This window comes from Oncorhynchus nerka, linkage group LG17 (assembly GCF_034236695.1).
Source record: "Oncorhynchus nerka isolate Pitt River linkage group LG17, Oner_Uvic_2.0, whole genome shotgun sequence".
Classification (NCBI taxonomy): Eukaryota; Metazoa; Chordata; class Actinopteri; order Salmoniformes; family Salmonidae; genus Oncorhynchus; species Oncorhynchus nerka.
The window spans coordinates 47894662-47922551 of NC_088412.1; the positions used below are offsets into that span (position 1 = coordinate 47894662).

Genomic DNA, 27890 nt, shown 5'->3' on the forward strand with positions numbered 1-27890 from the left:
AAGCAATTTCATGATAATTGTTCCCGTTTTTAATGATTATGTTAATGAAAATGCCTATGGGGCAAAATTATATTAATACGTTGTATTTGTATTAGACAAATTTCTACTTAATTGTGATTTGTTAATAATGTTATGTTGTATTGAACATGTTTTTTTATTATAATAGTGCTTTTAATGCGTATTGCAAGTGTTATTATTTGGTGCGGGATTGTTCCGGTGACGGTATTGGCTCACGCCACTCCCTTCTCCAAATAGAGTATAGCGTTCGTTGTGGCGCCTTTCAGTAACTTTCATATCGGGTATAGGGGACAGCTCTGGTGAGACACACCGGACTTGAATGATAAGGAACTGTAGCTGCCTTCCAACAATGTTATAACCGTTCTTTTTTATACAGTCTATAACAATGTAACGTATTATCTCTCATTTGTATTTGTGATAGATCGAGGCAAACTATTGGCTACTTATAAAGACTCAAACTTCGGTATTTGTACCCTAGTGATTCCCGGACCGGATAACTATCGGTTACTGTGCGGGACAGTGGCGATTCAGAGAGGAACCAAGATATCAAGTAAGGAAAACTATTAATTATTTTTCACTTTGACATTTTTTTTGTGAGATATAGCCTAGACTACTATCCGCAACTCTCAAGATCACCACAACATACCATGAATATTTGTGGTCCAGGTGTGAGAACGCAAGCGGATCCTCATCTTGATCTCTCTTGAAGTCTCTCAACTGGGAAGAAAGGCTACTGCAGATTTGTTTCTGCTTATCCATAAAGTGTTTAAACAAATGCCTTTGTTTGAGTCTTCTCATTTATCCAGGCTGTTTGCCTATAGCCTACATATGCATAGGCCTACATTTATTTCTGGTTAAAGATTGCAAGTTAAACAAACTCTTATAGCCATTTGCAATTTCAAGTTTGAAGTTTTATTAGTCGTATGTACGGGATACACATGGTATACACGTCCACGAGTTGTTTACTTGCACGTTCATTTTCGACAATGCAACAATAATAATAAATAATAAAATATAAACAAAGTAAATATCCCAGTAGAATGAACATTTTTAGCATAAGTATAATACAGGAATGCACCATTTTTAGTCTTATCTTCAAATCAAATGTATTGGTCATATGAGATGGGTGATGCAATATGTAAACACAATTTAAAAGTGACTAAGATAACAGAATATTGTGGAGTTCAGTTTATGCGTATGAGATGAGTAATGCTAGATACGGAAACATGATTAAAGTGGCTAGTGATCCATTTATAAAAGTGGCCAGAGATTCCTAATCTATGTCTATAGGCATATCCTATAGCCTCTCATGTGCTAGTGATGGCTGTTTAGCAGTCTGATGGCCTTGAGATAGAAGCTGTTTTTCAGTCTCTTGGTCCCAGCGTTGATGCACCTGTACTGACCTCGCCTTCTGGATGATAGCGGGGTGAACAGGCCGTGGCTCTGGTGGTTGGTGTCCTTGATGATCTTTTTGGCCTTCCTATGGCATCGGGTGCTGTAGGTGTCCAGGAGGGCAGGAATGTTGTCCCCGGTAATGCGCTGGGCAGACCGCACCACCCCCTGGAGAGCCCTGCGGTTGTGGGCGTTGCAGTTTGCGGTACCAGGCGGTGATACAGCCCGACATGATGCTCTCAATTGTGCATCTGTAAACGTTTGTGATGGTTTTAGGTGTTAAGCCAAATTTCTTTAGCCTCCTGAGGTTTAAGAAGCTCTGTTGCGCCTTTTTCACCACACTGTCTGTGTGGGTGGACCATTTCAGTTTGGACGTGATATGTACGCCGAGGAACTTGAAGCTTTCCACCTTCTCCACTGCGGTCTCGTTGATATGGATGGGGGGGGGGGGGGTGCTCCCTCTGCTGTTTCCTGTAGTCCACTATCATCTCCTTAGTGAGAGGTTGTTTTCCTGGCACCACACTCCTAGAGCCCCCACCTCCTCCCTGTAGGCTATCTCATCGTTGTTGGTAATCAAGCCTACTACTGTTGTGTCACCCTCTCATATTTAGAGGAAGGGGGGATTGGGGAGCATGTGTTTAAATTGTGCAGTATTTATCGATCATAACAAGAGACTGGCAGCAGCAGTTGTGATGTGTGTGTAGCGTGTGTGTGTGTGTGTGTGTGTGTGTGTGTGTGTGTGTGTGTGTGTGTGTGTGTGTGTGTGGCAGTGGCAGTGGCAGTCGTTGTCGATGTCATTTATATTCCATTCACCCAGTTCAATGTAACATCGATAGGTTTAGGCCACTACATGATACTCATCATGAGGTTGCTACAACCTAGCCAATGAATGAAAGTTTACAACGTAGGTGCACATCTAACTGATTTAGGGTGTAATCATTAGTCCAAAAGTTGAAAAGGAGACTTTCCATTGGACAAAGTCATAGCAGCCACATAAAAAAACAGCATGATCACGCCCTCTCCTCTCACTTTTTCTCTTCGCTTGTGGACTTCAGTGCACGACAAATCAGCTGTCTGTGACCAGACTGTAAAACCTTTCTAAGCCATATCATGACCGCTAACTGCTACACATAGCCTGCATCGTTGTCACCATATTAACGTCATAGTCAACATAGCTACTTGAACTAATGTGTTAGTTAACATGCTACAATCATGCATTACAGTGTACGGTCAGAAATCAGTTTAGTAGTTGCACTGGTTGGCCCCGGTGGCAATAAATTAATAAAACCAAAAGCTTAACTTGACTTGGAAGAGTTCCAGTGTTGGATAGCCATAGCCAGCTAGCTAACATAGCATCCCTCTCTGTTTTAGCCAGGTGTTTGAGTAGGCTAGCTAATATAGCATCCATCTCTGTTTTAGCCAGGTGTTTGAGTAGGCTAGCTAACATAGCATCCCTCTCTGTTTGAGCTGGGTGTTTGAGTAGGCTAGCTAACATAGCATCCCTCTCTGTTTGAGCTGGGTGTTTGAGTAGGCTAGCTAACATAGCATCCCTCTCTGTTTGAGCTGGGTGTTTGAGTAGGCTAGCTAACATAGCATCCCTCTCTGTTTGAGCCGGGTGTTTGAGTAGGCTAAACTAGAAAGCTGCATCTGATAGCTAAGTGAAAGTGAAAGTAAAAACAAATACAACCAAATATATCTCTCTCTCTCTTGCTTTTCCTTAATTTGGAAGAAAGTTAGTTTTTATAAAAAATTGTGTAATAGTGAAACGTTAAAAGTTAACCTTTTTAGATAGAACTATACTAAATATATTCACGTCACCAAATAATTGATTAAAACACATTGCTTGTAATGAAGGTCTACTGTAACCTCAACAGCACTCTGTAGGGTAGAACCCTGATGTAGCCGGAGTACAGCTAGCTTCTGTCCTGCTCTGGGTACATTGACTTCAATACAAAACCTAGGAGGCTTGTGGTTCTCACCCCCTTCCATAGACATATACGGTAATTATGACAACTTCCGGAGGACATCCTCCAACCTATCAGAGCTCTTGCAGAATGAACTGACATGCTTATTGTCATTGGGGCCTGTGGTGTAACTGCTAAACTGCTCGCTAACTGTACACTGTACTGCATGATGATTGGTTTACTAACGCGTTAGTTCTAGTGGCTATGTTGACTTGACGTTAGCTAATATGGTGACAAAGATGTAGGCTTGTGTAATGGTTATAATATGAAGGTTTGGCTTGTACATTTTTTTCCCCGCCTGGTCACAGACTGCTGATGTGTTGTGCACTGAAGTCCACAAGCGAAGGGGAAAGGTGAGAGGAGGAGAGAGCATAGATGCGACAAGGCATTATCCAAGCTTACAGGGATCATGCTGTTTGTATGTGGCTGCTATGAATGTAAGGTTGTGCAGACATGGCGATACTCGTATTCATAATCGTATCTGTAAATTGACAGTTGATAGGCGGATCGGATGATCGTTGTGATCGGAAAAAATAGAAGCGCTTTAATGTGTTCCTAATGTTTTTGTCCGCACACACATAGCAGTGTGTAGAGGGTGGGTGTGTTTGTCTGTGTCTGTGTGCCAATCAGCGGGCTAACACGTTTGCTGTCACTCAGTTAGAATGCGCATTAGTTTAAAAAAAAAATCGGTACCCTTGCACCACTTGTTAGATATTATGCACGATGATAGCTTGACAGCAACATCCTTGCCATGTGATTTATCATAGTAACAGGAAGCAGCATTGTAAATGATAAGACTGAAAACATGCAAGGAAAAGCGATCGGGTGAATGTATGATGCTATAGTGGACAGAGAAATACAACTTCACTCTATCCAATCAGAGCAGCAGGATCAACTAGCCAGTTGAGTTATTTAGACCGTGCATGAATGACTCAAAGACAGTACGGTGTGGTTCAGAAACTCTGACTGACTGACTGACATGAGAAAGCTGCTTGTTGGCAACCGAAAATAACTCCCCCAGATCACGGATAATTACAAAAAATACTGGGATCTTAATCGTATCCAGAAAATGTTTTGTCCGACTTTCCGGCACATCCTGATATGAAAGCGAACTGTTCCTGCGTGTGATCAGGGGTGTATTCATTCTGTCGATTCGGTTGAAATACCTTCCTTAAACGGAAGCAAACAGAACAAAACGGCGATAAACATAACTGAATTGGTCCAACAGAAAGTCTGGTTTGCAACTGTTGGACTAATGGATACAACCTAGATCAGCCACAGTAGATGCAGGCAAGATTGTGCGAGGCGGTATTGAATATGTCACTGTCTGTCACCTTGATTACTCAAATTTCTCTCCACGCACCTACGTTGTAAAATGTTATTCATAGGTTAGGTTGTAGCAACAACATGATGGATGTAGAGAAAATTAGAGTATCATGTAGTAGCCTAAACCTATTGATATTACATTGAACTGTCTGAATAACCATACCATTTTTTTTTGCCTTATTACAACCCATGTTGTGATAGTTGTGTTGTTTGCTCTATAACCTGCTAGTTCATATACCTTGCCACTGTGATATATAGGCTTTAGGCTGAGACAAGTAAGACACATTGGCAGAATAAATTCAACCTGTGTTTCATCACAAAACCGGAGAGAAACATCTGTCTGGTGAAGTCCACAAAGCATATTGCATGTAACAAACAGTTACATGACTTACAGCATGGTCAAGCAAGTTCACCTTTCCGACATTTTCAGACTACTAATTAACTATTGATTTAGAACCATGGAGAGTTAGGCTGCCGCAAGTCGCAAAGAAAACGGGAGCTGCCTCCAATATTCCAGCACCATTAACTTTAACATTTCAACATCATCAACTCACCTCTGCTTAGTCTAATACAGTGACAACTAAAAGATACCAAAGAGAATTGAGTCCAATCAACATAAGCTAAATATGATGAATATGTCCATGGTACTGATGTGTGTGTGTGTGTGTGTGTGTGTGTGTGTGTGTGCTTGCAAGTAGAAAAAACATGTTGACTCAACCTACTTGTAGAGAAGCCAATGCCGTCCTCCTCTCTTTCATGTTGCCAAAACGGTCTATGACTCTGTCATATAGTACACACTTTTATTTGTTGTTGTCCTAGGCTACCTGGCTCAAATGCTTGCTCGCTAGCCTAACTTCCTTTCATGGGCAACGATGAGCCAGGTAGTTAACATTCATCTACTACATCTAGCCACATATTGAACTTCCATCCTCTTAGGCCAGAATCGCTGTCAAAATTGGCAGTATAATCATTGGCCAGCACGGAGAATTAAGTCAAGCCAAGTAAAGTTCAAATCCCATCTCCATCCATTGCTAATTTAGGAAAGGGGCCATTGTAGCTAGGCACTGCATCTCAGTGCTAGAGGTGTCACTACAGGCCCTGGTTCAGTGGTCTAAGGCACTGCATCTCAGTGCTAGAGGTGTCACTACAGGCCCTGGTTCGAAAAGATACATTATTTAATGTTTTGGCATCCATGAATACACGCCACTGAGGTACAGGGAATCAGTGGTCAGTTCCTCCATGCGTAAAGAATGTCTTGGAAGTCCCTTGAGAGGAGGGAACTCCTTTAGTTGAGAAATCAACCAGGATTTCCTCCCGGTGATGCAAGCCCCAGAACACAGAGTTTGGAACTGGTTCAACCCCTTGACTAATTGGGAAGTGGCAAAATTCCAGAGAGTTTTACTTGTGAGAAACCAAGATTACACTGTGACTCACTGGCTTGGCGGAGTAGGTTATTAAGCTATACTCCCAGGGGCATGCAATTGAGAGGCTGAGATTTGTGTGACAAAAAACAGGCTTCACACCTTTATAGGTTAATCTACACTGACATTCTGGCTCTGGATGAAATTCAATCAGCAACCAAAATTAGATTTGAGAGATTTGATTTGGCCAGTGGTCTATGAGTAAATATGCATGAGGTGCCTATTCCAATGTGGGCCACAAATCTAGATTAACATTCATTACTTTTCTTGGTAATTTGATTATTGGTGATAGGCCTACTGTCATATCTTGTTATTGTCACTTGCAGAGTACAACTTGTTTTGATATGTGATCTAATGAAAATGAGGCATGAGGCTTGTGTGTACCAGCACGGGTTGTCATTGAAACGATTCACTTTTGTTTTTAATGTAGAGCCTGATCGTGCCCAGTGCTTCCTTCTCATCATTATGCTGATAGTCGTTTGATATAACACACACACGCACGCACGCACGCACGCACGCATACACACACACACACACGTTGTTATATCTCACTGAATAACACCTAGGCCTGATTGTTATCGTTCAGTAACACAAGTCATTCCTATGGATGGTTTAGGATTAGGCCACTCAGCTCTCATCTGCAGGTGGTCACTTGGTAGAGCTGGGCAGCTGTCCATCGTACTGTATTGTAACCTAGGATGTTATTGTTTTGATCCAGAGAACCAATGAATGAATGGATGCAGTCGTTAATCTGTGTTCATGTTTGGAGTCATTTTCATGAATTCATTTTCATGAACTTGCATGCTAAGGGTAGGAGGCTATTGATGTTTGGTATGGGAATCAGGTTCCTAGACCAGGTGAAAACACCTTCTCAATTACTAAGTGGGTAGAATAGGGCCTAGCTCTGTGATCACCTTAGCTTCAGAAAAGACGAAGTAAACCACACACAACAATCCATTTACATTTACCATTTGGATGTGCTTGTTGAGGTAGTCTGATGACGGGCTCATCATATGCTGCGCCTTGACTGTAAAAAGCGTGCCATTTCCCCTACATACAAATTCACACAGACAAAGGTCGGACAAATATCTCATGCTACACACTGAAAACATGCTGCTGAATGTTTTACAGCATTTGTTGCCACTAAAAACATCTGATTGATTAGGCTGTATGTCACATTGGTCCCGAAAACACTGCAAACAGTTTGCGAATGCTATGACAGAGATTCATGTCCATTGTCAAAGCAGACCACGATTTGGCTACATGTTCTTGTCTCAGCCATATCCCCTGTAGCTCAGCTCATTACAGTAATATCTTTGTGCATATTTTCCCTGGCTCTTCCCAGTGTTATTAATCTTGAGTTATCATTCCAGAATGATTTGAGTCATCCATGGGCAGTCTAATTAACTTAACTGGCTAGTTTGCCTGTCTGTAAAGAGAAGGGAGGGCTGTACGTTGATCCTGCTGCTCTGATTGGATAGAGTGAAGTTGTATTTCTCTGTCCGCTCCGGGGGGTTGTAAAGGTGTGCGTGCGCGCTGGGGACCCCTGGTAATAGTTTGGGAATGAGCCTATGAATGATCGCAGCAGCGACAGGGGAGCTTACTTTTCGGAAGAGTTTGAGGTTCCTCATAGGAGGAAGAGGAGGATCATCCTCCTCAGTGAATTTCTGAGAAATAAAAATAGTGTAACATTAAAAAGTTACCCTTTTTAGAAAAAACTATACTAAATGTGTTCACATGTCACCAAATAATTGATCAAAACACTGTTTTGCAATGAAGGTCTACAGTAGCCTCAACAGCGCTCTGTAAGGTAGCACCATTGTGTAGCCGGAGGACAGCTAGTTTCCGGAACTCTTCTAAGGTAAGCTTTTGGTTTTATAAATGTATTGCCACTGGGGCCCACCTGTGTAACTGCTAGTAACAACATTTGAAGTTGGAAGTTTACATCCACTCCACAAATGTCTTGTTAACAAACTATAGTTTTGGCAAGTCGGTTAGGACATCTACTTTGTGCATGACACAAGTCATTTTTCCAACAACTGTTTACAGACAGATTATTTCACTTATAATTCACTGTATCACAATTCCAGTGGGTCAGAAGTTTACTTACAGTAAGTTGACTGTGCCTTTAAACAGCTTGGAAAATTCTATAATTATGTCATGGCTTTAGAAGCTTCTGATAGGCTAATTGACATCATTTGAGTCAATTGGAGGTGTACCTGTGGATGTATTTCAAGGCCTACCTTCAAACTCAGTGCCTCTTTGCTTCACATCATGGGAAAATCAAAATACATCAGCCAAAAAGAAAAATAATTGAGACCTCCACAAGTCTGGTTCATATTTGGGAGCAATTTCCAAACACCTGAAGGTACCACAATCATCTGTACAAACAATAGTACGCAAGTATAAACACCATGGGACCATGCAGCCGTCATACCGCTCAGGAAGGAGACGCGTTCTGTCTCCTAGAGTTGAATGTACATTAGTGTGAAAAGTGCAAATCAATCCCAGAACAACATCAAAGGACATTGTGAAGATGCTGGAGAAACAGGTACTAGAGTATCTATATCCACAGTAAAACGAGTCCTATATCGATATAACCTGAAAGGCCGCTCAGTAAGGAAGAAGCCTCTGCTCCAAAACCGCCATAAAAAAGCCAGACTATGATTTGCAACTGCAGATGGGGACAAAGATCATACTTTTTGGAGAAATGTCCTCTGGTCTGATGAAACAAAAATAGAACTGCTTGGCCATAACGACCATCGTTATGTTTGGAGGAAAAAGGGGGAGGCTTGCAAGCCGAAGAACACCATCCCAACCGTGAAGCACGGGGGTGGCAGCATCATGTTATGGGGGTGCTTTGCTGCAGGAGGGACTGGTGCACTTCACAAAATAGAATGCATCATGAGGAAAGAAAATTATGTGGATATATTGAAGCAACATCTCAAGACATCAGTCAAGAAGTTAAAGCTTGGTTGCAAATGGGTCTTCCAAATGGACAATGACCCCAAGCATACTTCCAAAGTTGTGTCAAAATGGCTTAAGGACAACAAAGTCAAGGTATTGGAATGGTCATCACAAAGCCCTGACCTCAATCCTACAGACAATTTGAGGCCTACAAACCTGACTCAGTTACACCAGCTCTGTTAGGAGAAATGGGCCAAAATTCACCCAACGTATTGTGGGAAGCTTGTGGAAGGCTACCCGAAAAGTTTGACCCAAGTTAAACAATTTAAAGGCAATGCTACCAAATACTAATTGAGTGTATGTAAACTTCTGACCCACTGGGAATGTGATGAAAGAAATAAAAGCTGAAATAAATCATTCTCTCTGCTATTATTCTGACATTTCACATTCTTAAAATAAAGTGGTGATCCTAACTGAGCTAAAACAGGGAATTTTTACAAGGATTAAATGTCAGGGATTGTGAAAAACTGAGTTTAAATGCATTTGACTAAGGTGTATATAAACTTCCGACTTCAATTGTATGTTGACTTGACGTTAGCTAATATGGTGACATTGATGTAGGCTGTATGTAGCGGTTAGCGTTTAAGATATGAAGTTTTGACTTGGAAAGTTATTTTTACCGGACACAGACAGCTGATGTGTTGTGTTCAGTCCACAAGCGAAGGGAAACGGTGAGAGGAGGAGAGTGCGTAGATGTGAGAAGGTGTTGTCCAACGATCAAAGGGATCATGCTGTTTGAACGTGGCTGCTACGAAAGTGAACTGTGTTTGCGTGTGATCCGGGGTGTATTCATTCCAATGATTCTGTTGAAAAGCATTTCTTAAATGGAAGCAAACAGAACAAAACGGCGATGAACATACCTGAATTTGTCCAATAGAAACTCTTGTTTGCAACTGTTGGACTAATGATTACACCCTAGATCAGATAGATGCAGGCAAGAGGTGATACTGTTGGACTAATGATTACACCCTAGATCAGATAGATGCAGGCAAGATACTGTTGGTGATACTGTTGCTAGATGCAGGCAAGGTGATTGTTGGACACCCTAGATCAGCTAGATGCAGGCAAGAGGTGATACTGTTGGACTAATGACACCCTAGATCAGCTAGATGCAGGTAAGAGGTGATACTGTTGGAGATCAGATCAGCTAGATGCAGGTAAGAGGTGATACTGTTGGACTAATGATTACACCCTAGATCAGCTAGATGCAGGCAAGAGGTGATACTGTTGGACTAATGATTACACCCTAGATCAGCAGGCAAGAGTGTGCAAGGCGGTATTGAATGCTCCAATGTCTGGCTCCTTGAGCACTCAAATTTCTATCCACCTCTGTACCAACAGTACGTTGTAAAATGTTATTCATGGGCTACATTGTAGCAATAACATCATGGGTATAGGGAACATTTTAGTATCATGTAGTAGTCTAAATCTGTCAATGTTACATTGAGCTGGGTGAATGGAATATGAATGACTGTCATCCAATATGCTGTAAAAGAAACAAGGCCGTGCTCATAAAAAAATAATCATCCTCCCTCATCTTTAACGGCCCCGACTTCCACTGTTCTTATAATGGTGTTTATTGAGATGTTTTCCTTTCTTAATACTTGCCTCCCGTGCCTACCTTGGCTTTCTGACACAGTACCCCTCAACACAATCCAGGGGTTGATGGAAACACTAGAAACTAAATGGAAGGCGCCTTTCAGACTGTTGTTGTGGTACTCAGCAGGAAGCAAAGCAAATTGGACCCACTCCAATTTGCCTACCTCTCCAACAGATCCACGGAAGATGCCATTTCCATCGCTTTTCACACGGCGGTAACACATCTGGACAAGAGGCACACCTATGTGAGAATGCTGTTCATTGACTTCAGTTCAGAATTCAACACTATTGTTCCCTCCAAGCATGACACCAAGCTCAGAGCCCTGGGTCTTGACTCCACCCTCTGCAGCTGGATCCTGGAATTCCTGACGGGCAGACCATAAACTGTGAATATTGGACCATAAGCTGTGAGGATTGGCAACAACACCTCCTACACACTGACTCTTACCAGGGCCCCGCCAGGGGTGTGTCCTCAGCCGTCTGCTGTACTCCCTTGTCACCCACAACTCCGTTGCTTTGCACAGCACCAACTCCATCATCAAGTTTGATGACGACACCACGGTTGTAGGACTGATAACCAAAAACGATGAGTCAGTCTATAGGGAGGAGGTAAGTGAACTGGCATTGTGAAGCCAGGACAAATACCTCGCCCTCAATGTTAGCAAAACAAAGGAGTTGATTGTTGACTTCAGGAAGCAGAGGGTGGAACATGCCCTGATCCACATCAACGGGATTGCTGTAGAGAGTAGAGGTCAACCGATTATGATTTTTCAACGCCGATACCGATTATTGGAGGACCAAAAAAAATCTGATACCGATTAATCGGCCAATTTTTATATATTTGTAATAATGACAATTACAACAATACTGAATGTACAATGAACCCTTTTATTTTAACTTAATATAATACACAAATAAAATCTATTTACCTCAAATAAATAATGAAACATGTTCAATTTGGTTTAAATCATTTAAAAACAGTGTTGGAAAGTAAAAGTGCAATATGTGCCATGTAAAAAAGCTAATGTTTAAGTTCCTTGCCCAGAACACGAGAACATATGAAAGCTGGTGGTTCAATATTCCCAGTTCTTCAATGTTCCCAGTTAAGAAGTTTTAGGTTGCAGTTATAGGAATTATGACACGTCAACTATTTCTCTCTATACCATTTGTATTTCATATACCTTTGATTATTGGATGTTCTTATAGGCACTTTAGTATTGCCAGCCTAATCTCGGGAGTTGATAGGCCATGAAGTCATAAACAGCGCTGTGCTTCAAGCGTTGCTAAGAGCTGCTCGGCAAACGCAGTAAAGTGCTGTTTGAATGAATGCTTACGAGCATGCTGCTGCCTACCACCGCTCAGTCAGACTGCTCTATCAAATATCAAATCATAGACTTAATAATAATAAACACACAGAAGTACGAGCCTTTGGTCATTAATATGGTCAAATCCTTTCAGTGAAATATATAGAACCATTCCGTATTGTGTTGAACAGGTGGCAACCCTAAGTCTAAATATTGCTGTTACATTGCACAACCTTCAGTGGTATGTCATAATTATGTAAAATCTGGCAAATTAATTACAGTCTTTGTTATGAAGAAACACAGTTTGCAACGAGACAGGCGGCCCAAACCGCTGCTTATACCCTGACTCTGCTTGCACTGAACGCAAGAGAAGTGACAACATTTCCCTAGTTAATATTGCCTGCTAACATGCATTTATTTTAACTAAATATGCAGGTGTAAAAAATATACTTCTGTGTATTGATTTTAAGAAAGGCATTGATGTTTATGGTTAGGTACATTTGTGCAACAAATTAGCTTTTTTCCACAAATGCGCTTTTGTTAAATCAACACCGTTTGGCGAAGTTGAAGTAGGCTGTGATTCGATGATAAATGAACAGGCACCACATTGATTATATGCAACGCAGGACAAGCTAGTTAAACTAGTAATATCATCAACCATGTGTAGTTAACTAGTGATTATGTTAAGATTGATTGTTTTTTATAACATTATAACGTATAACATGCAGTATAACATGCAGTATAACATGCAGTATAACATGCAGCCACAAGGTCCTTTTGACGCTGCACTCGCGTAACAGGTGGTCGGCCTGCCACACAGTTTCCTCGTGGATTGCAATGTAATCGGCCATAATCGGCATCCAAAAAGGCCGATTACCGATTGTTATGAACCCTTAAAATAGGCCCTAATTAATCATCCATGCCGATTAATCGGTCGACCTCTAGTAGAGAGTCAGCAATATTAAGTTCCTCGCCGTCCACATCACAGAGGACTTGACGTGGACAAAGAGGGTGCAACAGTGTCTCTACTTCCTAAGGCGTGCCACCCTGGGTCATCTCCAAATACTTTTGCTGCACCATCGAGAGTGTCCTGACCAGTTGCATCACGGCCTGATATGGGAATTTCTATGTTCACGACTTCAAGGCCCTCCATTGTGTGGTGTAGACAGCCCAGTACATCACTGGGACCGAGCTCCCACCCATCCAGGATGTCTACTGGAAATGGTGCCTGAGTAATACCCATCTTAAAGGAACCCACACACCCCAGCCACGAGCTGTTCACTCACATACTGTCAGGCAGACTGTTTCGGAGCATGAGGTCTCATACCAACATGCTCAGAGACAGTTTATATCTATTGTACTAGTCAGCAGACTGCTGAACACTTGAACTGGACTGACCACCTGCTCTGATTCTCATTACCTTAACACACATGCACTCACTCACGCACATACCCACACATATCCACACACACACAGACACATACATTCATGCTACACACACATCACAACTTCTGCTACCAGACTCTTGTTATGATTGCTAAATACTGCACAATTCAAACACTTCCTCCCCAATCTTCCCTTCCCCAAAACACGAGTAAATATTGGACAATTAATTGTGATTCCTATATTATACTGATGCTAAAATGTTTATTCTATTCTACTAAGCCATTTACTTTATGTTCATATTCATATTATATTTTATTATTTCTTATTGTTGTTGTTATTATCTGAGTCACAGTGACATGTCATTTTTTAATCAACATTATTTATTAAAGTACAGAGTAAAAATCCACTCAAAAACGATCCTTTGGTGTGTTTTCATTGGTCCACTGTTGATACGGTCCCAAAACATTTTGCATGTCAGCAGTCAAGTTTTGATGCGTTTTGCGTCATATGATTTTTTTGTGTGGATTTTTCCTTTAAAGATCAATGCACAAACAAGTCACTCTTGATCAGTCGGTCTGCTAAATTACTCAAATGTAAAATGTGTTGTGTCTTCCCAAATAGTCCCTAAGGTCCTCTCTACCTTTGCTCTCTCCTCAGTGAGAGTCATCACAACTGCAGTGGAGGCCATGCTCGCCAACTAACTCATGAATACAATGTAAGTATGATTGTGGAATACTGTGGTCGTGGTGTGGTCAATCAATCAATCAATCAATCAATCAATCAATCAATCAATCAATCAATTTATTTATAAAGCTCTTTTTACATCAGCAGATGTCACAAAGTGCTTTAAACAGAAACCCAGACTAAAACCCAAACAGCAAGCAATGCAGATGTAGAAGCAATGTGGCTAGGAAAAACTCCCTAGAAAGCCAGGAACCTAGGAAGAAACTTAGAGAGAGGAACGAGGCTCTGAGGCGTGTCCGGTCAAATGTTCATAGATGACCAGCAGGGTGAAATAATAATCACAGTAGTTGTAGATGGTGCAACAGGTCAGCACATCAGTAGTAAATGTCAGTCGGCTTTTCATAGCCGAGTATTCAGTGGTAGAGTAGAGCGAGAGAGTTGGAGGGAGAGAGAGGAAGAGGGTCGAAACAGCAGGTCCGGGACAAGATTACGGTTCTATAGCCACAGGCAGGACAACAGGCAGCACGACCAGGTGGACTGGAGACAGGAACAGCCAGAAGTCGTCAGGCCAGGTAGTCCTGAGGCTCAGGTCCTCCGGGAAGGGAGAGAGAGCGAGAGAGAGATGGGAGAATTAGAGGAAGCATACCGAAGATCACACAGGACACCAGATAAGACAGGAGAATTACACCAGATAGGACAGACTGATCCTAGCCCCCTGGCACATAGACTATTGCAGCATAGGTACTCGGGGAAACTGTGGCCCCGTCCAAAGATACTCCCGGACAGGGCCAACCAGGCAGTATATAACCCCACCCACTTTGCCAAAGGGATATCAACAGACCCTGAGACGAGGCCGAGTATAGCCCACAAAGATCTCTCCCACCGCACTAGCCCGAGGGGATGCAAAACCGGACAGGAAGGACACATCAGTGACTCAACGTTGTGACTAAAGGCCCTGATGAAGCTCAGTGACACTGCTGACTTTAGTACCTACTGTAAAACACTCTCCTGTGAAACTAGTTTTGGGTTGAGTTAGCATTGGGTTGACAAGACTCTCTCTGCTTTCCTCTCTTCATCTATCTCTCTGTCTCTCTCTTTTATCGCATGTTCTCTAACTTGTCTTTCTTTATTCATCCATTTCTCACCTGTACATCTTTCCTGATCCCCCTTCCCTCTCTAAATTCCTCCCCATACCATCTCTCATCACTTACAGAACATTTTAAAACATTTGATCTCTCCCTCCCTCCCTCGCTCGCTCTCGTTCCCTCTTCCTCCTCTCTCTCTCTATCTCTGCAGGATCCTGTCTGCAATGCTAACATTCCTGGTGCATATCCTCATCATCTACCGTGGTGAGTTGAGTTCCTTCCCCATTAGAAGAATCATAACAATCTCACTTGCGTCCATCCACATTACCACCCCTACAACCTCCATGGGCAGATTCCTTCGCGTAGACCGAGAGAATCTGCCAAGACTGAATGGGATGCCTTAGATCAGAGCAGCATTAGTTCCGGATATGGCGAAGGCAGTGCTTAATCTGCTTTGCCTCGAGTGCTTTGTGCGTGTGCCCACACGGATCGTAAAGGGGGTTCTGCCTGTAATCGCACAATTTCACTCACTCTACCCTGGAATAATGAATAGCAAACATTTCAGAAGCAACGCCACATGCAGTTACATGTTACGTGTAGTTCCCTAGCGGCTTTTCGCCAGAACTAGGCCTAGCCATGTCAGCAAATAGAGTACGGTGCACTTGTATTCGTATACACAGAAACACAGGGCCTCTTCCTATACTTTCACATCCACTACACCAGGGTTTCCTAAACTCGGTCCTCAGGACCCCATGGTGTGCACGTTTAGTTGTTTTTACCCTAGCACTACACAGCTGATTCAAATAATCAACTAATCATCAAGCTTTGATCGTTTGAATCAGCTGTGTAGTGTTAGGGCAAAAAAAAAACACAAAAAATGACGTGGTTCCCGAGGACATAGTTTGGGAACGCAGCATCACACACTATCACGCCCCTTAGCTACTTACAACACAGTCCACTATTGCCAAAAATCAAAAGGGCCATTGAATGTTGCATTTCATTGGTGTGACACTGTGTGATGTAAGTAGAAGTGCACTGTTCTCTGCGGTTACCCATCCTTTTAATGTTGGACGTCATCTAATGTGTAAGGAAACAATTATTCTAATGGGTGGAATGAATCATAGTCTTGGAGGAGCCTGCAGAGGTTTGGATTTGTTGGGCAGAGGGGGTCTGGTGGGATGGAGGATGGTGAGGATAGTTGTTGTCATTCTCTTCCTTCGTCAGGGGCGGCAGGTAGCCTAGTGGTCAGAGCGTTGGACTAGTAATTGAAAGGTTGCAAGCTTGAATCCCCTGAGCTAACAAGGTGAAAATCTGTCGTTCTTCCCCTGAACAAGGAAGTTAACCCACTGTTCCTAGGCTGTCATTGAAAATAAGAATTTGTTCTTGACTGACTTGCCTAGTTAAATAAATGTAAAACAAATATCAAAAATACTGTAATGTCTCCCGGAGGCATTGTATCCCTATGACGTGCCTTCATATTGTGCCAATCACATTGTTTCACCTGTTTAAATAGGACCGTGTTCAGTATTTACAGTTGAATTCGGGAAGTTTACATACACCATAGCCAAATAAATTTAAACTCAATTCCTGACATTTAATCCTAGTAAAAATTCTCTGTCCTAGGTCAGTTAGGATCACCACTTCATTTTAGGAATGTGACATGTCAGAATAATAGTAGAGAGAAGGATTTATTTCAGCTTTTATTTCTTTCATCACATTCCCAGTGGGTCAGAAGTTTACATACACTCAATTAGTATTTGGTAGCATTGCCTTTAAATTGTTTAACTTGGGTCAAACGTTTCGGGTAGCCTTCCACAAGCTTCCCACAATACGTTGGGTGAATTTTGGTCCATTTCTCCTGACAGAGCTAGTGTAACCAAGTCAGGTTTGTAGGCCTCCTTGCTTGCACACACTTTTTCAGTTCTGACCACAAATCTTCTATAGGATTGAGGTCAGGGCTTTGTGATGGCCACTCAAATACCTTGACTTTGTTGTCCTTAAGCCATTTTGCCACAACTTTGGAAGTATGCTTGGGGTTATTGTCCATTTGGAAGAAAGTGCACCAGGCCCTCCTGCAGCAAAGCACCCCCACAACATGATGCTGCCACCCCCGTGCTTCATGGTTGGTATGGTGTTCTTGGCTTGCAAGCCTCCCCCTTTTTCCTCCGAACATAACGATGGTCATTATGGCCAAACAGTTATATTTTTGTTTCATCAGACCAGAGGACATTTCTCCAAAAGGTATGATCTTTGTCCCCATGTGCAGTTGCAAACCGTTGTCTGGCTTTTTTATGGCAGATTTGGAGCAGTGGCTTCTCCTTGCTGAGCGGCCTTTCAGGTTATGTCGATATAGGACTCGTTTTTTATTGCGGATATAGATACTTTTGTACCGGTTTCCTCCAGCATTTTCCCAGGGTCTTTTGCTGTTGTTCTGGGATTGATTTGCACTTTTCGCACCAAAGTAAGTTCATTACTAGCAGACAGAATGCGTCTCCTTCCTGAGCGGTATGACGGCTGCGAGGTCCCATGGTGTTTATACTTGCGTACTATTGTTTGTACAGATGAACGTGGTACCTTCAGGCATTTGGGAATTGCTCCCAAGGATGAACCAGACTTGTGGAGGTCTACAATTCTTTTTCTGAGGTCTTGGCTGATTTCCTTTGATTTTCCCATGATATCAAGCAAAGAGGCACTGAGTTTGAAGGTAGACCTTGAAATATATCCACAGGTACACCTCCAATTGACTCAAATGATGTCAATTAGCCTATCAGAAGCTTCTAAAGCCATGACATCATTTTCTGGAATTTTCCAAGCTGTTTAAAGGAACATTCAACTTAGTGTATGTAAACTTCTGACCCACTGGAATTGTGATACAGTGAATTATAAGTGAAATAATCTGTCTGTAAACAATTGTTGGAAAAATGACTTGTGTCATGCACAAAGTAGATGTCCTAACCAACTTGCCACAACTATAGTTTGTTCGCAAGAAATTTGTGGAGTGGTTGCAAAACAAGTTTTAATGACTCCAACCTAAGTGAACTTCAACTGTATCCTTAAGCTATAGAATCCCTCTGGTAAAGACTGAGGTTACCAGAGTTTATTCTACCGATGTTCTCTGAACAATAGTATTGCCTTTTTATAATACTTTTACCAACTTCATGAACATGTCTTGAATGATTGATCTTTTTAATGTATCATTATTGTCAATTTACGTCAATGACCTCCATTTAAATATTTTTGATTCTGCCTAGGAACAAATGCTATTGTAACGGTTGGAAATAAATATTGTGGGGATGGAATACCATGTGAAGAATCAAACCCATAACTCTGGTGTTACCAGCATCATCATGCCACAGCTTCTGCCCTGTGTCTGATGTCATTTCCTGTCAACCATGTTAACTTCCCATTTCTGCCTAAGGTGTTGTGTCTGTGGAGCCTATGCAAGAATCCCCCCATGGAGATGTTCTAGACCTCCCCTGGCAGACAGAGCTCTGCTGTGCCTCACCCCCAGCCCAGCTTCATCATGGGGGAGAGGGAGAGGACGAGGGGTCTGCGGGGTCCAGGAGGGCACCATCTGATCCGGGACACCCACACACACCCCAGTGCCTCTTTAGGAACTCCACAAGCACACTAATACCTCCCCAGGAGACAAATCCCAGTGGAGGTTAGAGTCATGCCCTGCATTAATGACATTACAGTTACCTGGGTGATAGTTCTCTCTGTTAGTCTTGGGCCCGTATTCACAAAGGATCGTAGAGTAGCAGTGCTGAGCCAGGATCAGTTCTGCCTTTTAAATCATAATGAATAGGAGTGGGGACCTGCTCCTTAATCAGCACTCCTCCGCCTACGTAGAAATTCCATTAAAAATCTGCCGTTTCCAGCTACAATAGTCATTTACAACATTAATGTCAACACTGTATTTCTGATCAATTTAATGTTATTTTAATGGACAAAAAATGTGCTTTTCTTTCAAAAACAAGGACATTTCTAAGTGACCCCAAACTTTTGAACGGTAGTTTATACCGGAGGTACACAATACCTGCGTCAGACAGAGTTATTCTGATAATGAATGAATGAATAACATCTTCCCATTCACTGTGTTTAATTCATCAAAGTGGATCCTGAGATAACGTTGGCCAGATTCAACGACTATTTTTCAGAATATATTCCATGGCGCTTTTGCTATGACTGTCCTAATTAGGTGTGGGTTTATTATTTATTTAACTAGGTGTGTGTGTGTGCGTGTGCGCGCTTGGGGTTGGTGAGCTCATACACTATATATACAAAAGTATGTGGACACCCCTTCAAATTAGTTTATTTGGCTGTTTCAGTAACTCCAATAACTGTTCGTAGGGAGCTTTATGAAATGGGTTTCCATGGCCGAGCAGCAGCACACAAGCTTAAGATCACCATGCGCAGTGCCAAGCGTCTGCTGGAGTGGCGTAAAGCTTGCCCTGCCTTTGGACTCTGGTGCAGTGGAAACGCGTTTTCTGGAGTGATGAATCACGCTTCAACATCTGACAGTTCGACTGATGAATCTGGGTAACGTGGATACCAGGCGAACGCTACCTGCCCGAATGCTAAGTGTCAATTGTTAAGTTTGGTGGAGGAGGAACAATCGTCTGGCGCTGTTTTTCATTCTAGACAATTCTGTGCTTCCAACTTTGTGGCAACAGTTTGGGGAAGGCCATTTCCTGTTTCAGCATGACAATGCTTCTGTACACAAAGCGAGGTCCATACAGAAATGGTTTGTTGAGATCTGTGTGGAAGGACTTGACTGGCCTGCACAGAGCCCTGATCCTCAACCCCATCGAACACCTTTGGGATAAATTGGAACGACAACTGCGAGCCAGGCCTAATCGCCTAACGTCAGTGCTCGACCTCACAAGTCACCGCAGCAATGTTCCAACATCTTGTGGAAAGCCATCCCAGAATAGTGTAGGTTGTTATAGCAGATAAGGGGGGACCAACTCCATATTAATGTCCATGAATTTGGAATGAGACGTTTGACGAGCACGTGTGCACATACTTGAGGTCATGGAGAGAATATTGGGTTTTACAGCGACCAGACAGACAGTCTTGATGCAAACATGCTAATTAAATCTCTCTCCAGCCACCTGTTGGGACATCCTGTGTCGTGTCGATGAGACTTGGGAAAATGTCATATGTGATCTAAAGCACCGCGCCACTTCTTCAGACACCTCCACTCCTGGGTTGGTGACAATTTGCTTGCAGCGCTTGGTGTGAGTATCAAGTTCAATTTAAAGTCCAGTGTTACTAGATTTCTATTAAATATGACCTATAATATATATATATATATATTTTCACTGATCAGTTACTATAACTTGCTGCTCCTCTCTAGAGTCTCTCTCCTCTTCCATTACTTTTTGTTATCCCTGTCTAGTGTTGGCCTTGGCCCAAAAACCTACCTGAGGCGATAAGAGCACAGGTGGATGTTTGAGCTGTGTGTGTGTGTGTGTGTGTGTGTGTGTGTGTGTGTGTGCGTGTGCGTGTGCGTGTGTGCGTGCGTGCGTGCTATGAGCCTATTCATCTCCCACAGCAGGGTTAAGCATGTGTGTGTAGGTGAATCTACTGCGGTGCAGGTAGCAGATCAATTATCGGCTGGTTGATAACACACCAGCACCAGGAAAACTGGGATTGCTGGCACCGTGCTAAATAGACAACAAGAACACACTACTGTTGTCACTCAATAAGCCTATGATACAGTCATTCAAACAGGATCATTTTGTTCCATACTCAAACGGTATATGAATTGTGTTTGATGTTTTAATGTTTGAATAGTTCAATGTCAACTTGTCAATCAATCAGATGTATCAGCAGTTGTCACAATGACTGTGTTAACAAAGGTAGCCCAATTGGTCTTTTGGCTAATCAGATCAAATATTTTGCTTATAATTGGGCAAAAGATCAGAATCGGGCTGCCTGTGTAAATGCAACCAAAGTGCTTTTACATACTCATTGCTTTCATGTGGATTGCACCTAGCCTGGTCTCAGATGTTTGTGCAATCATTTCAAACATGGCATGACAAGGAATTTCACATGATAGCACAAATAGATCTGGGACCAGGCTAGGTTGCACCCTGACCTGTGATTTGTCTATGATTTCCACACTACACTAGCCTATTATCTTTACTGTATGAATGTATATTTATTTAGGCTGACATTTGTGATGAGAACATGTTTGCGTCCCAAATGGCACCCTATTCCCTATGTAGTGCACTACTTTACAGCTGAAGTCGGAAGTTTACATACACTTAGGTTGGCGTCATTAAAACTAGTTTTTCAACCACTCCACAAATTTCTTGTTAACGAGTTTTGGCAAGTCGGTTAGGACATCTACTTTGAGCATGACACAAGTCATTTTTCCAACAATTGTTTTCCAGACAGATTATTTCACTTATAATTCACTGTATCACAATTCCAGTGGGTCAGAAGCTTACATACACTAAGTTGACTGTGCCTTTAAACAGCTTGGAAAATTCCAGAAAATGATGTCATGACATTAGAAGCTTCTGATAGAATAATTGACATAATTAGAGTCAATTGGAGGTGTATATGTGGATGTATTTCAAGGCCTACCTTCAAACTCAGTGCCTCTTTGCTTGACATCATGGGAAAATCAAAAGAAATCAGCCAATAATTGTAGACCTCCACAAGTCTGGTTCATTCTTGGGAGCAATTTCCAAACGCTTGAAGGTACCACATTCATCTGTACAAACAATGGTACGCAAGTATAAACACCATGGGACCATGCAGCCGTCTTACCGCTCAGGAAGGAGAAGCGTTCTGTCCTAGAGATGAACGTACTTTGGTGCGAAAAGTGCAAATCAATCCCAGAACAACAGCAAAGGACCTTGTGAAGATGCTGGAGGAAACCGGTATAAAAGTATCTATATCCGCAGTAAAAACAAGTCCTATATCGACATAACCGGAAAGGCCGCTCATCAAGGAGAAGCCACTGCTCCAAATCTGCCATAAAAAAGCCAGACTATGGTTTGCAACTGCACATGGGGACAAAGATCATACTTTTTGGAGAAATGTCCTCTGGTCTGATGAAACAAAAATATAACTTTTTGGCCATAATGACCATCGATATGTTTGGAGGAAAAAGGGGGTGCAACGCTCCAGGTGTCGTGGGTGTGGAGTCAGTACCCCACCCCCCCTTGGGTCTCCTTGGAGCGCTGTACCCATTCCTCCACCGCAGGAGCCTCGGTCTGCCTCGGATGCCATGGTGCCAGGACCGACTGGTTCCCCAACACACACTGAAAAGGGGACACATTAGTAGAGGAGTGGCATAGTGAGTTCTGGGCCATTTCAGCTTTCAGCCCAGGGAATGCATCTCGCCCACTCCCCTGGCCGATCCTGGCAATACGACCGCAGAAACCTACCCACCTCCTGGTTCACTCTCTCCACCTGCCCATTACTCTCGTGGTGATAACCGGAGGTCAGGCTGACCGAGACCCCCAAACGCTCCATGAACGCCCTCCATACTCGGGACGTGAATTGGGGGCCCTGATCAGAAACGATGTCCTCCGGCACCCAGTAGTGCCGAAAGACGTGGGTGAAAAATGCCTCCGCAGTCTGTAGGAGACGGCAGGACTTAGAGAACCGATCCACAATCACCAGAACCTTGGTGTTCCCCTGAGACGGGGGAAGATCGGTCAGGAAATCTACGGATAGATGCGACCATGGCCATTGTGGAACAGGGAGGGGTTGTAACTTCCCTTTAGGAAGGTGCCTAGGAGCCTTACTCTGGGCGCACACCGAACAGGAGGAGACATAAACCTTAACGTCCCTAGCCAAGGTGGGCCACCAATACCTCCCCCGAAGGCTCCCCACTGTCCTCACCACCCCAGGGTGACCCGAGGAGGGTAGGACGTGAGCCCTACACTGCATTACCATGTCCAGTGGAACCGTGGTCTCCCTGACCATCCCTGACCCTAATGGCCGGCTATCTAGGGAGTGCACGGGAAAGGGAGAATCTATCGGCACCAGCACCAACCCTTAACTTAAGGGCGAGTCTGCGATCCATAAAGTTCCCAGCTGCGCCTGAATCGTCTAGCGCCCTATGCTGGGAAGAGGGAAAAAAGTTAAGACAAACATGTGGCCAACAGGGGGTTCTGGGTGAGTTTGATGCTGACTCACCTGGGGTGATCGAGAAGCGTTCCGCCTGTCATCTCTACTCCCAGACGGACCCCCCCAGCCTCCTCCTCCGGTACCCCTCGGGACGGCCCCTCCCAACTCCATCGGAATGGGAGCGGAGGGGCTGGGTGGTGGAACACACAGGACCCTCTCCGAACGCCCGCGGGCAGCCAGTAGATTGTCCAATCGGATGGACATCTCGATTAGCCCATCCAGGGAAAGAGCAGTGTCCCGACATGCTAGCTCCCTGCGGATGTCCTCCCGGAGACTACACCTGTAGTGGTCGATAAGGGCCCTGTCGTTCCACCCAGATCCTGCTGCCATGGTCCGGAACTCCAGCGTGTAATCCTGGGCGCTCCTCTTTCCTGCCTGAGATGAAATAGTCGTTCTCCCGCCGCTCGGCCCTCTGGAGGGTGATCAAACACGGCACGGAAGCGGAGGGAAAACTCTTGGTAGTGCTCTTTTGCTGAGTCTGGACCATTCCAGACTGCGTTCGCCCAGTCCAGAGCACGACCCGTGAGGCAGGAGATGAGGACATTCACCCTCTCCGCTCCCGAGGGAGTGGGTCTGACGGTGGACAGGTATAGCTCCAGTTGGAGTAAAAAACCCTGGCACCCCACTGCCGCTCCATCATAAGCCCTCGGGAGCATCAGACGGAGAGCGCTGGAGTCAAGAGATGGGGAGTCCGGAGCCGGGGGTGCCGAAGGTAGAGAGAGGAGATCACTCCTCTCCCATCGGTCCATTCTCTCCATAATTTGATCCATAGCCGATCCGATGGAGGACGGTGGTGTGGTGGAGAACCCATTCCTCCATCGATGGGAGAGGGTTGGCCGCTGCTCCTGCTGACTCCATTTTCAGGTGCGGGATTCTGTAACGCTCCGGGTGTCGTTGGTGTGGAGTTAGTCGCAGGAAACAGAGAGTTCAATACTGTGCTATTTAATGCACTCACGCAACACTGGGTGCTCAAAAACAAATGCCCCAAACACGGGGGACAAAAACAGTACAGCAGAAATACACGACCAGGAACAAACACAGGGGACGAAAACAGTACAGCAGAAATACACGACCAGGAACAAACACAGGGGACTAAAACAGTAACAGCAGAAATACACGACCAGGAACAAACACAGGGGACGAAAACAGTACAGCAGAAATACACGACCAGGAACAAACACGGGGGATGAAAACAGTACAGCAGAAATACACGACCAGGAACAAACACGGAGGACGAAAACAGTACAGCAGAAATACACGACCAGGAACAAACACAGGGGAAAACAGTACAGCAAAATACAGGAACAAACACAGGGACAAACAGAAATAAATACACGACCAGGAACAAACACAGGGACAGCAAAATACAGTACAGCAGAAATACACGACCAGGAACAAACACAGGGGACGAAAACAGTACAGCAGAAATACACGACCAGGAACAAACACAGGGGACGAAAACAGTACAGCAGAAATACACGACCAGGAACAAACACAGGGGACGAAAACAGTACAGCAGAAATACACGACCAGGAACAAACACGGAGGACGAAAACAGTACAGCAGAAATACACGACCAGGAACAAACACAGGGGACGAAAACAGTACAGCAGAAATACACGACCAGGAACAAACACAGGGGACGAAAACAGTACAGCAGAAATACACGAAATACCAGGAACAAACACGGAGGACGAAAACAGTACAGCAGAAATACACGACCAGGAACAAAGCAGAAATACAGGGAACAAACACAGGGGACGAAAACAGTACAGCAGAAATACACGACCAGGAACAAACACGGAGGACGAAAACAGTACAGCAGAAATACACGACCAGGAACAAACACAGGGGACGAAAACAATAACAGCAGAAATACACGACCAGGAACAAACACGGAGGACGAAAACAGTACAGCAGAAATACACGACCAGGAACAAACACGGGGGACGAAAACAGTACAGCAGAAATACACGACCAGGAACAAACACAGGGGACGAAAACATTAACAGCAGAAATACACGACCAGGAACAAACACAGGGGACGAAAACAGTACAGCAGAAATACACGACCAGGAACAAACACGGAGGACGAAAACAGTACAGCAGAAATACACGACCAGGAACAAACACAGGGGACGAAAACAGTACAGCAGAAATACACGACCAGGAACAAACACGGAGGACGAAAACAGTACAGCAGAAATACACGACCAGGAACAAACACAGGGGACGAAAACAGTAACAGCAGAAATACACGACCAGGAACAAACACGGAGGACGAAAACAGTACAGCAGAAATACACGACCAGGAACAAACACGGGGGACGAAAACAGTACAGCAGAAATACACGACCAGGAACAAACACAGGGGACGAAAACAGTAACAGCAGAAATACACTTCCAGGAACAAACACAGGGACGAAAACAGTACAGCAGAAATACACGACCAGGAACAAACACGGGGGAGGAAAACAGTACAGCAGAAATACACGACCAGGAACAAACACGGGGGACGAAAACAGTACAGCAGAAATACACGACCAGGAACAAACACGGGGGAGGAAAACAGTACAGCAGAAATACACGACCAGGAAGAAACACGGGGGACGAAAACAGTACAGCAGAAATACACGACCAGGAACAAACACAGGGGACGAAAACAGTAACAGCAGAAATACACGACCAGGAACAAACACAGGGGACGAAAACATTACAGCAGAAATACACGACCAGGAACAAACACGGGGGAGGAAAACAGTACAGCAGAAATACACGACCAGGAACAAACACGGGGGACGAAAACAGTAACAGCAGAATACACGACCAGGAACAAACACGGGGGAGGAAAACAGTAACAGCAGAAATACCAGGAACAAACACGGGGGACGAAAACAGTAACAGCAGAAATACACGACCAGGAACAAACACGGAGGACGAAAACAGTACAGCAGAAATACACGACCAGGAACAAACACAGGGGACGAAAACAGTAACAGCAGAAATACACGACCAGGAACAAACACGGGGGATGAAAACAGTAACAGCAGAAATACACGACCAGGAACAAACACAGGGGACGAAAACAGTAACAGCAGAAATACACGACCAGGAACAAACACGTTCGTCTACTTCATACACGAAGGTTACAATAATTAATCATTAATTAAAGAAACAGGCTGTCTAATAAAGCCCAATTACTAACTAACAGGTGCTAACAATAAACATACAAGGAGGGAGAGGAAAGAAAATCAGTGGCAGCTAATAGGCCGGCGACGACGACCACCGAGCGCCACCCGAACGGGAAGGGGAGCCACCCTCGGTCGGACTCGTGAGGCTTGCAATGCGAGGAACACCATCCCAACCCTGAAGCACGGGTGTGGCAGCATCATGTTGTGGGGGTGCTTTGCTGTAGGAGGGACTGGGGCACTTCACAAAATAGATGGCATGATTAGGAAATAAAATTATGTGGCTATATTGAAGCAACATCTCAAGACATCAGTCAGGAAGTTAAAGCTCGGTCTCAAATGGGTCTTCCAAATGGACAATGACCCCAAGCATACTTCCAAAGTTGTGGCAAAATTGCTTAAAGACAACAAAGTCAAGGTACTGGAGTGGCCATCACAAAGCCCTGACCTCAATCCTATAGACAATTTGTGGGCAGAACTGTAAAAGTTTGTGTAAGCGAGGAGGCCTACAAACCTGACTCGGTTACACCAGCTCTGTCAGGAGGAGTGGGCAACAATTCACTTCAGTATTGTGGGAAGCTTGCGGAAGTCTACCGGAAAAGTTTCACCCAAGTTTAACAATTTTAAAGGCAATGCTATCAAATATTAATTGAGTGTATGTAAATTTCGGACCCACTGGGAATGTGATGAAAGAAATAAAAGCTGAAATAAATAATTATCTCTACTATTATTGTGACATTTCACATTCTTAAAATAAAGTGGTGATCCTAACTGAGCTAAAAGAGGGAAGTTTACAAGGATTAAATGAATTGTGAAAAACAGAGTTTAAATGTATTTGGTATGTAAACTTCCGACTTCAACTGTAGGGAATACCATGCCATTTGGGACACAGACCTGGTTTAAGTAAGACCTGTTCCCTGTCTATTTCAGATCACAGCCTGACAGTGAGGTAAACACCACGCATGGGACTGACAGCATGGACTGTGTGGGAAAGGATTCCATCACCTGTTCTATCGTCATCCTCGCGGTCAGCAGTATCGTCGTTGTAACAGCCAACGTGTCAAACACCACAGCAGGTCCCCTGATAGTTCTCATCGTCCCTCCGCGTCTCGGTAAGGAGTGGTAAATACATCTGATCCCTCCTTCACCCTCTTGTCTGAAGATGATAGAGGATGTTAATTGCTTTAATGGCCAGGTGGCTTATCTATCTGGACCTCAAATTCAGAGGCTAAAGGATATTGCTTAAACCTTTTTTTCATTAGTCCACTGTTGATACAATCCCAAAATGTTTTTCATGTCAGCAATCAAGTTATCAAGATATAGAACTTACAAAAAGCAAATTGTCATGATCATCATGATGTGGCAAGTGACAATTTGCTTTTGTATTTGATCGTTTTTG

At 43.7% G+C, this 27890-nt stretch overlaps 1 protein-coding gene across 1 annotated transcript in view; it reads left to right on the forward strand.

The window, feature by feature from the left end:
* The first annotated feature begins 307 nt into the window (after positions 1 to 307).
* LOC115145346 (leptin receptor-like) overlaps positions 308 to 27890 on the forward strand; it is an 87683-nt gene continuing 60100 nt past the window's right edge. Inside the window, exons 1-6 of the mRNA XM_029686846.2 lie at positions 308 to 568; positions 14035 to 14092; positions 15358 to 15410; positions 18565 to 18810; positions 20260 to 20389; positions 27422 to 27603. Coding sequence (XP_029542706.2) covers positions 14082 to 14092; positions 15358 to 15410; positions 18565 to 18810; positions 20260 to 20389; positions 27422 to 27603 — 622 coding nt within the window. The 5' untranslated portion in view covers positions 308 to 568; positions 14035 to 14081. The remainder of the gene's footprint in view (positions 569 to 14034; positions 14093 to 15357; positions 15411 to 18564; positions 18811 to 20259; positions 20390 to 27421; positions 27604 to 27890) is intronic.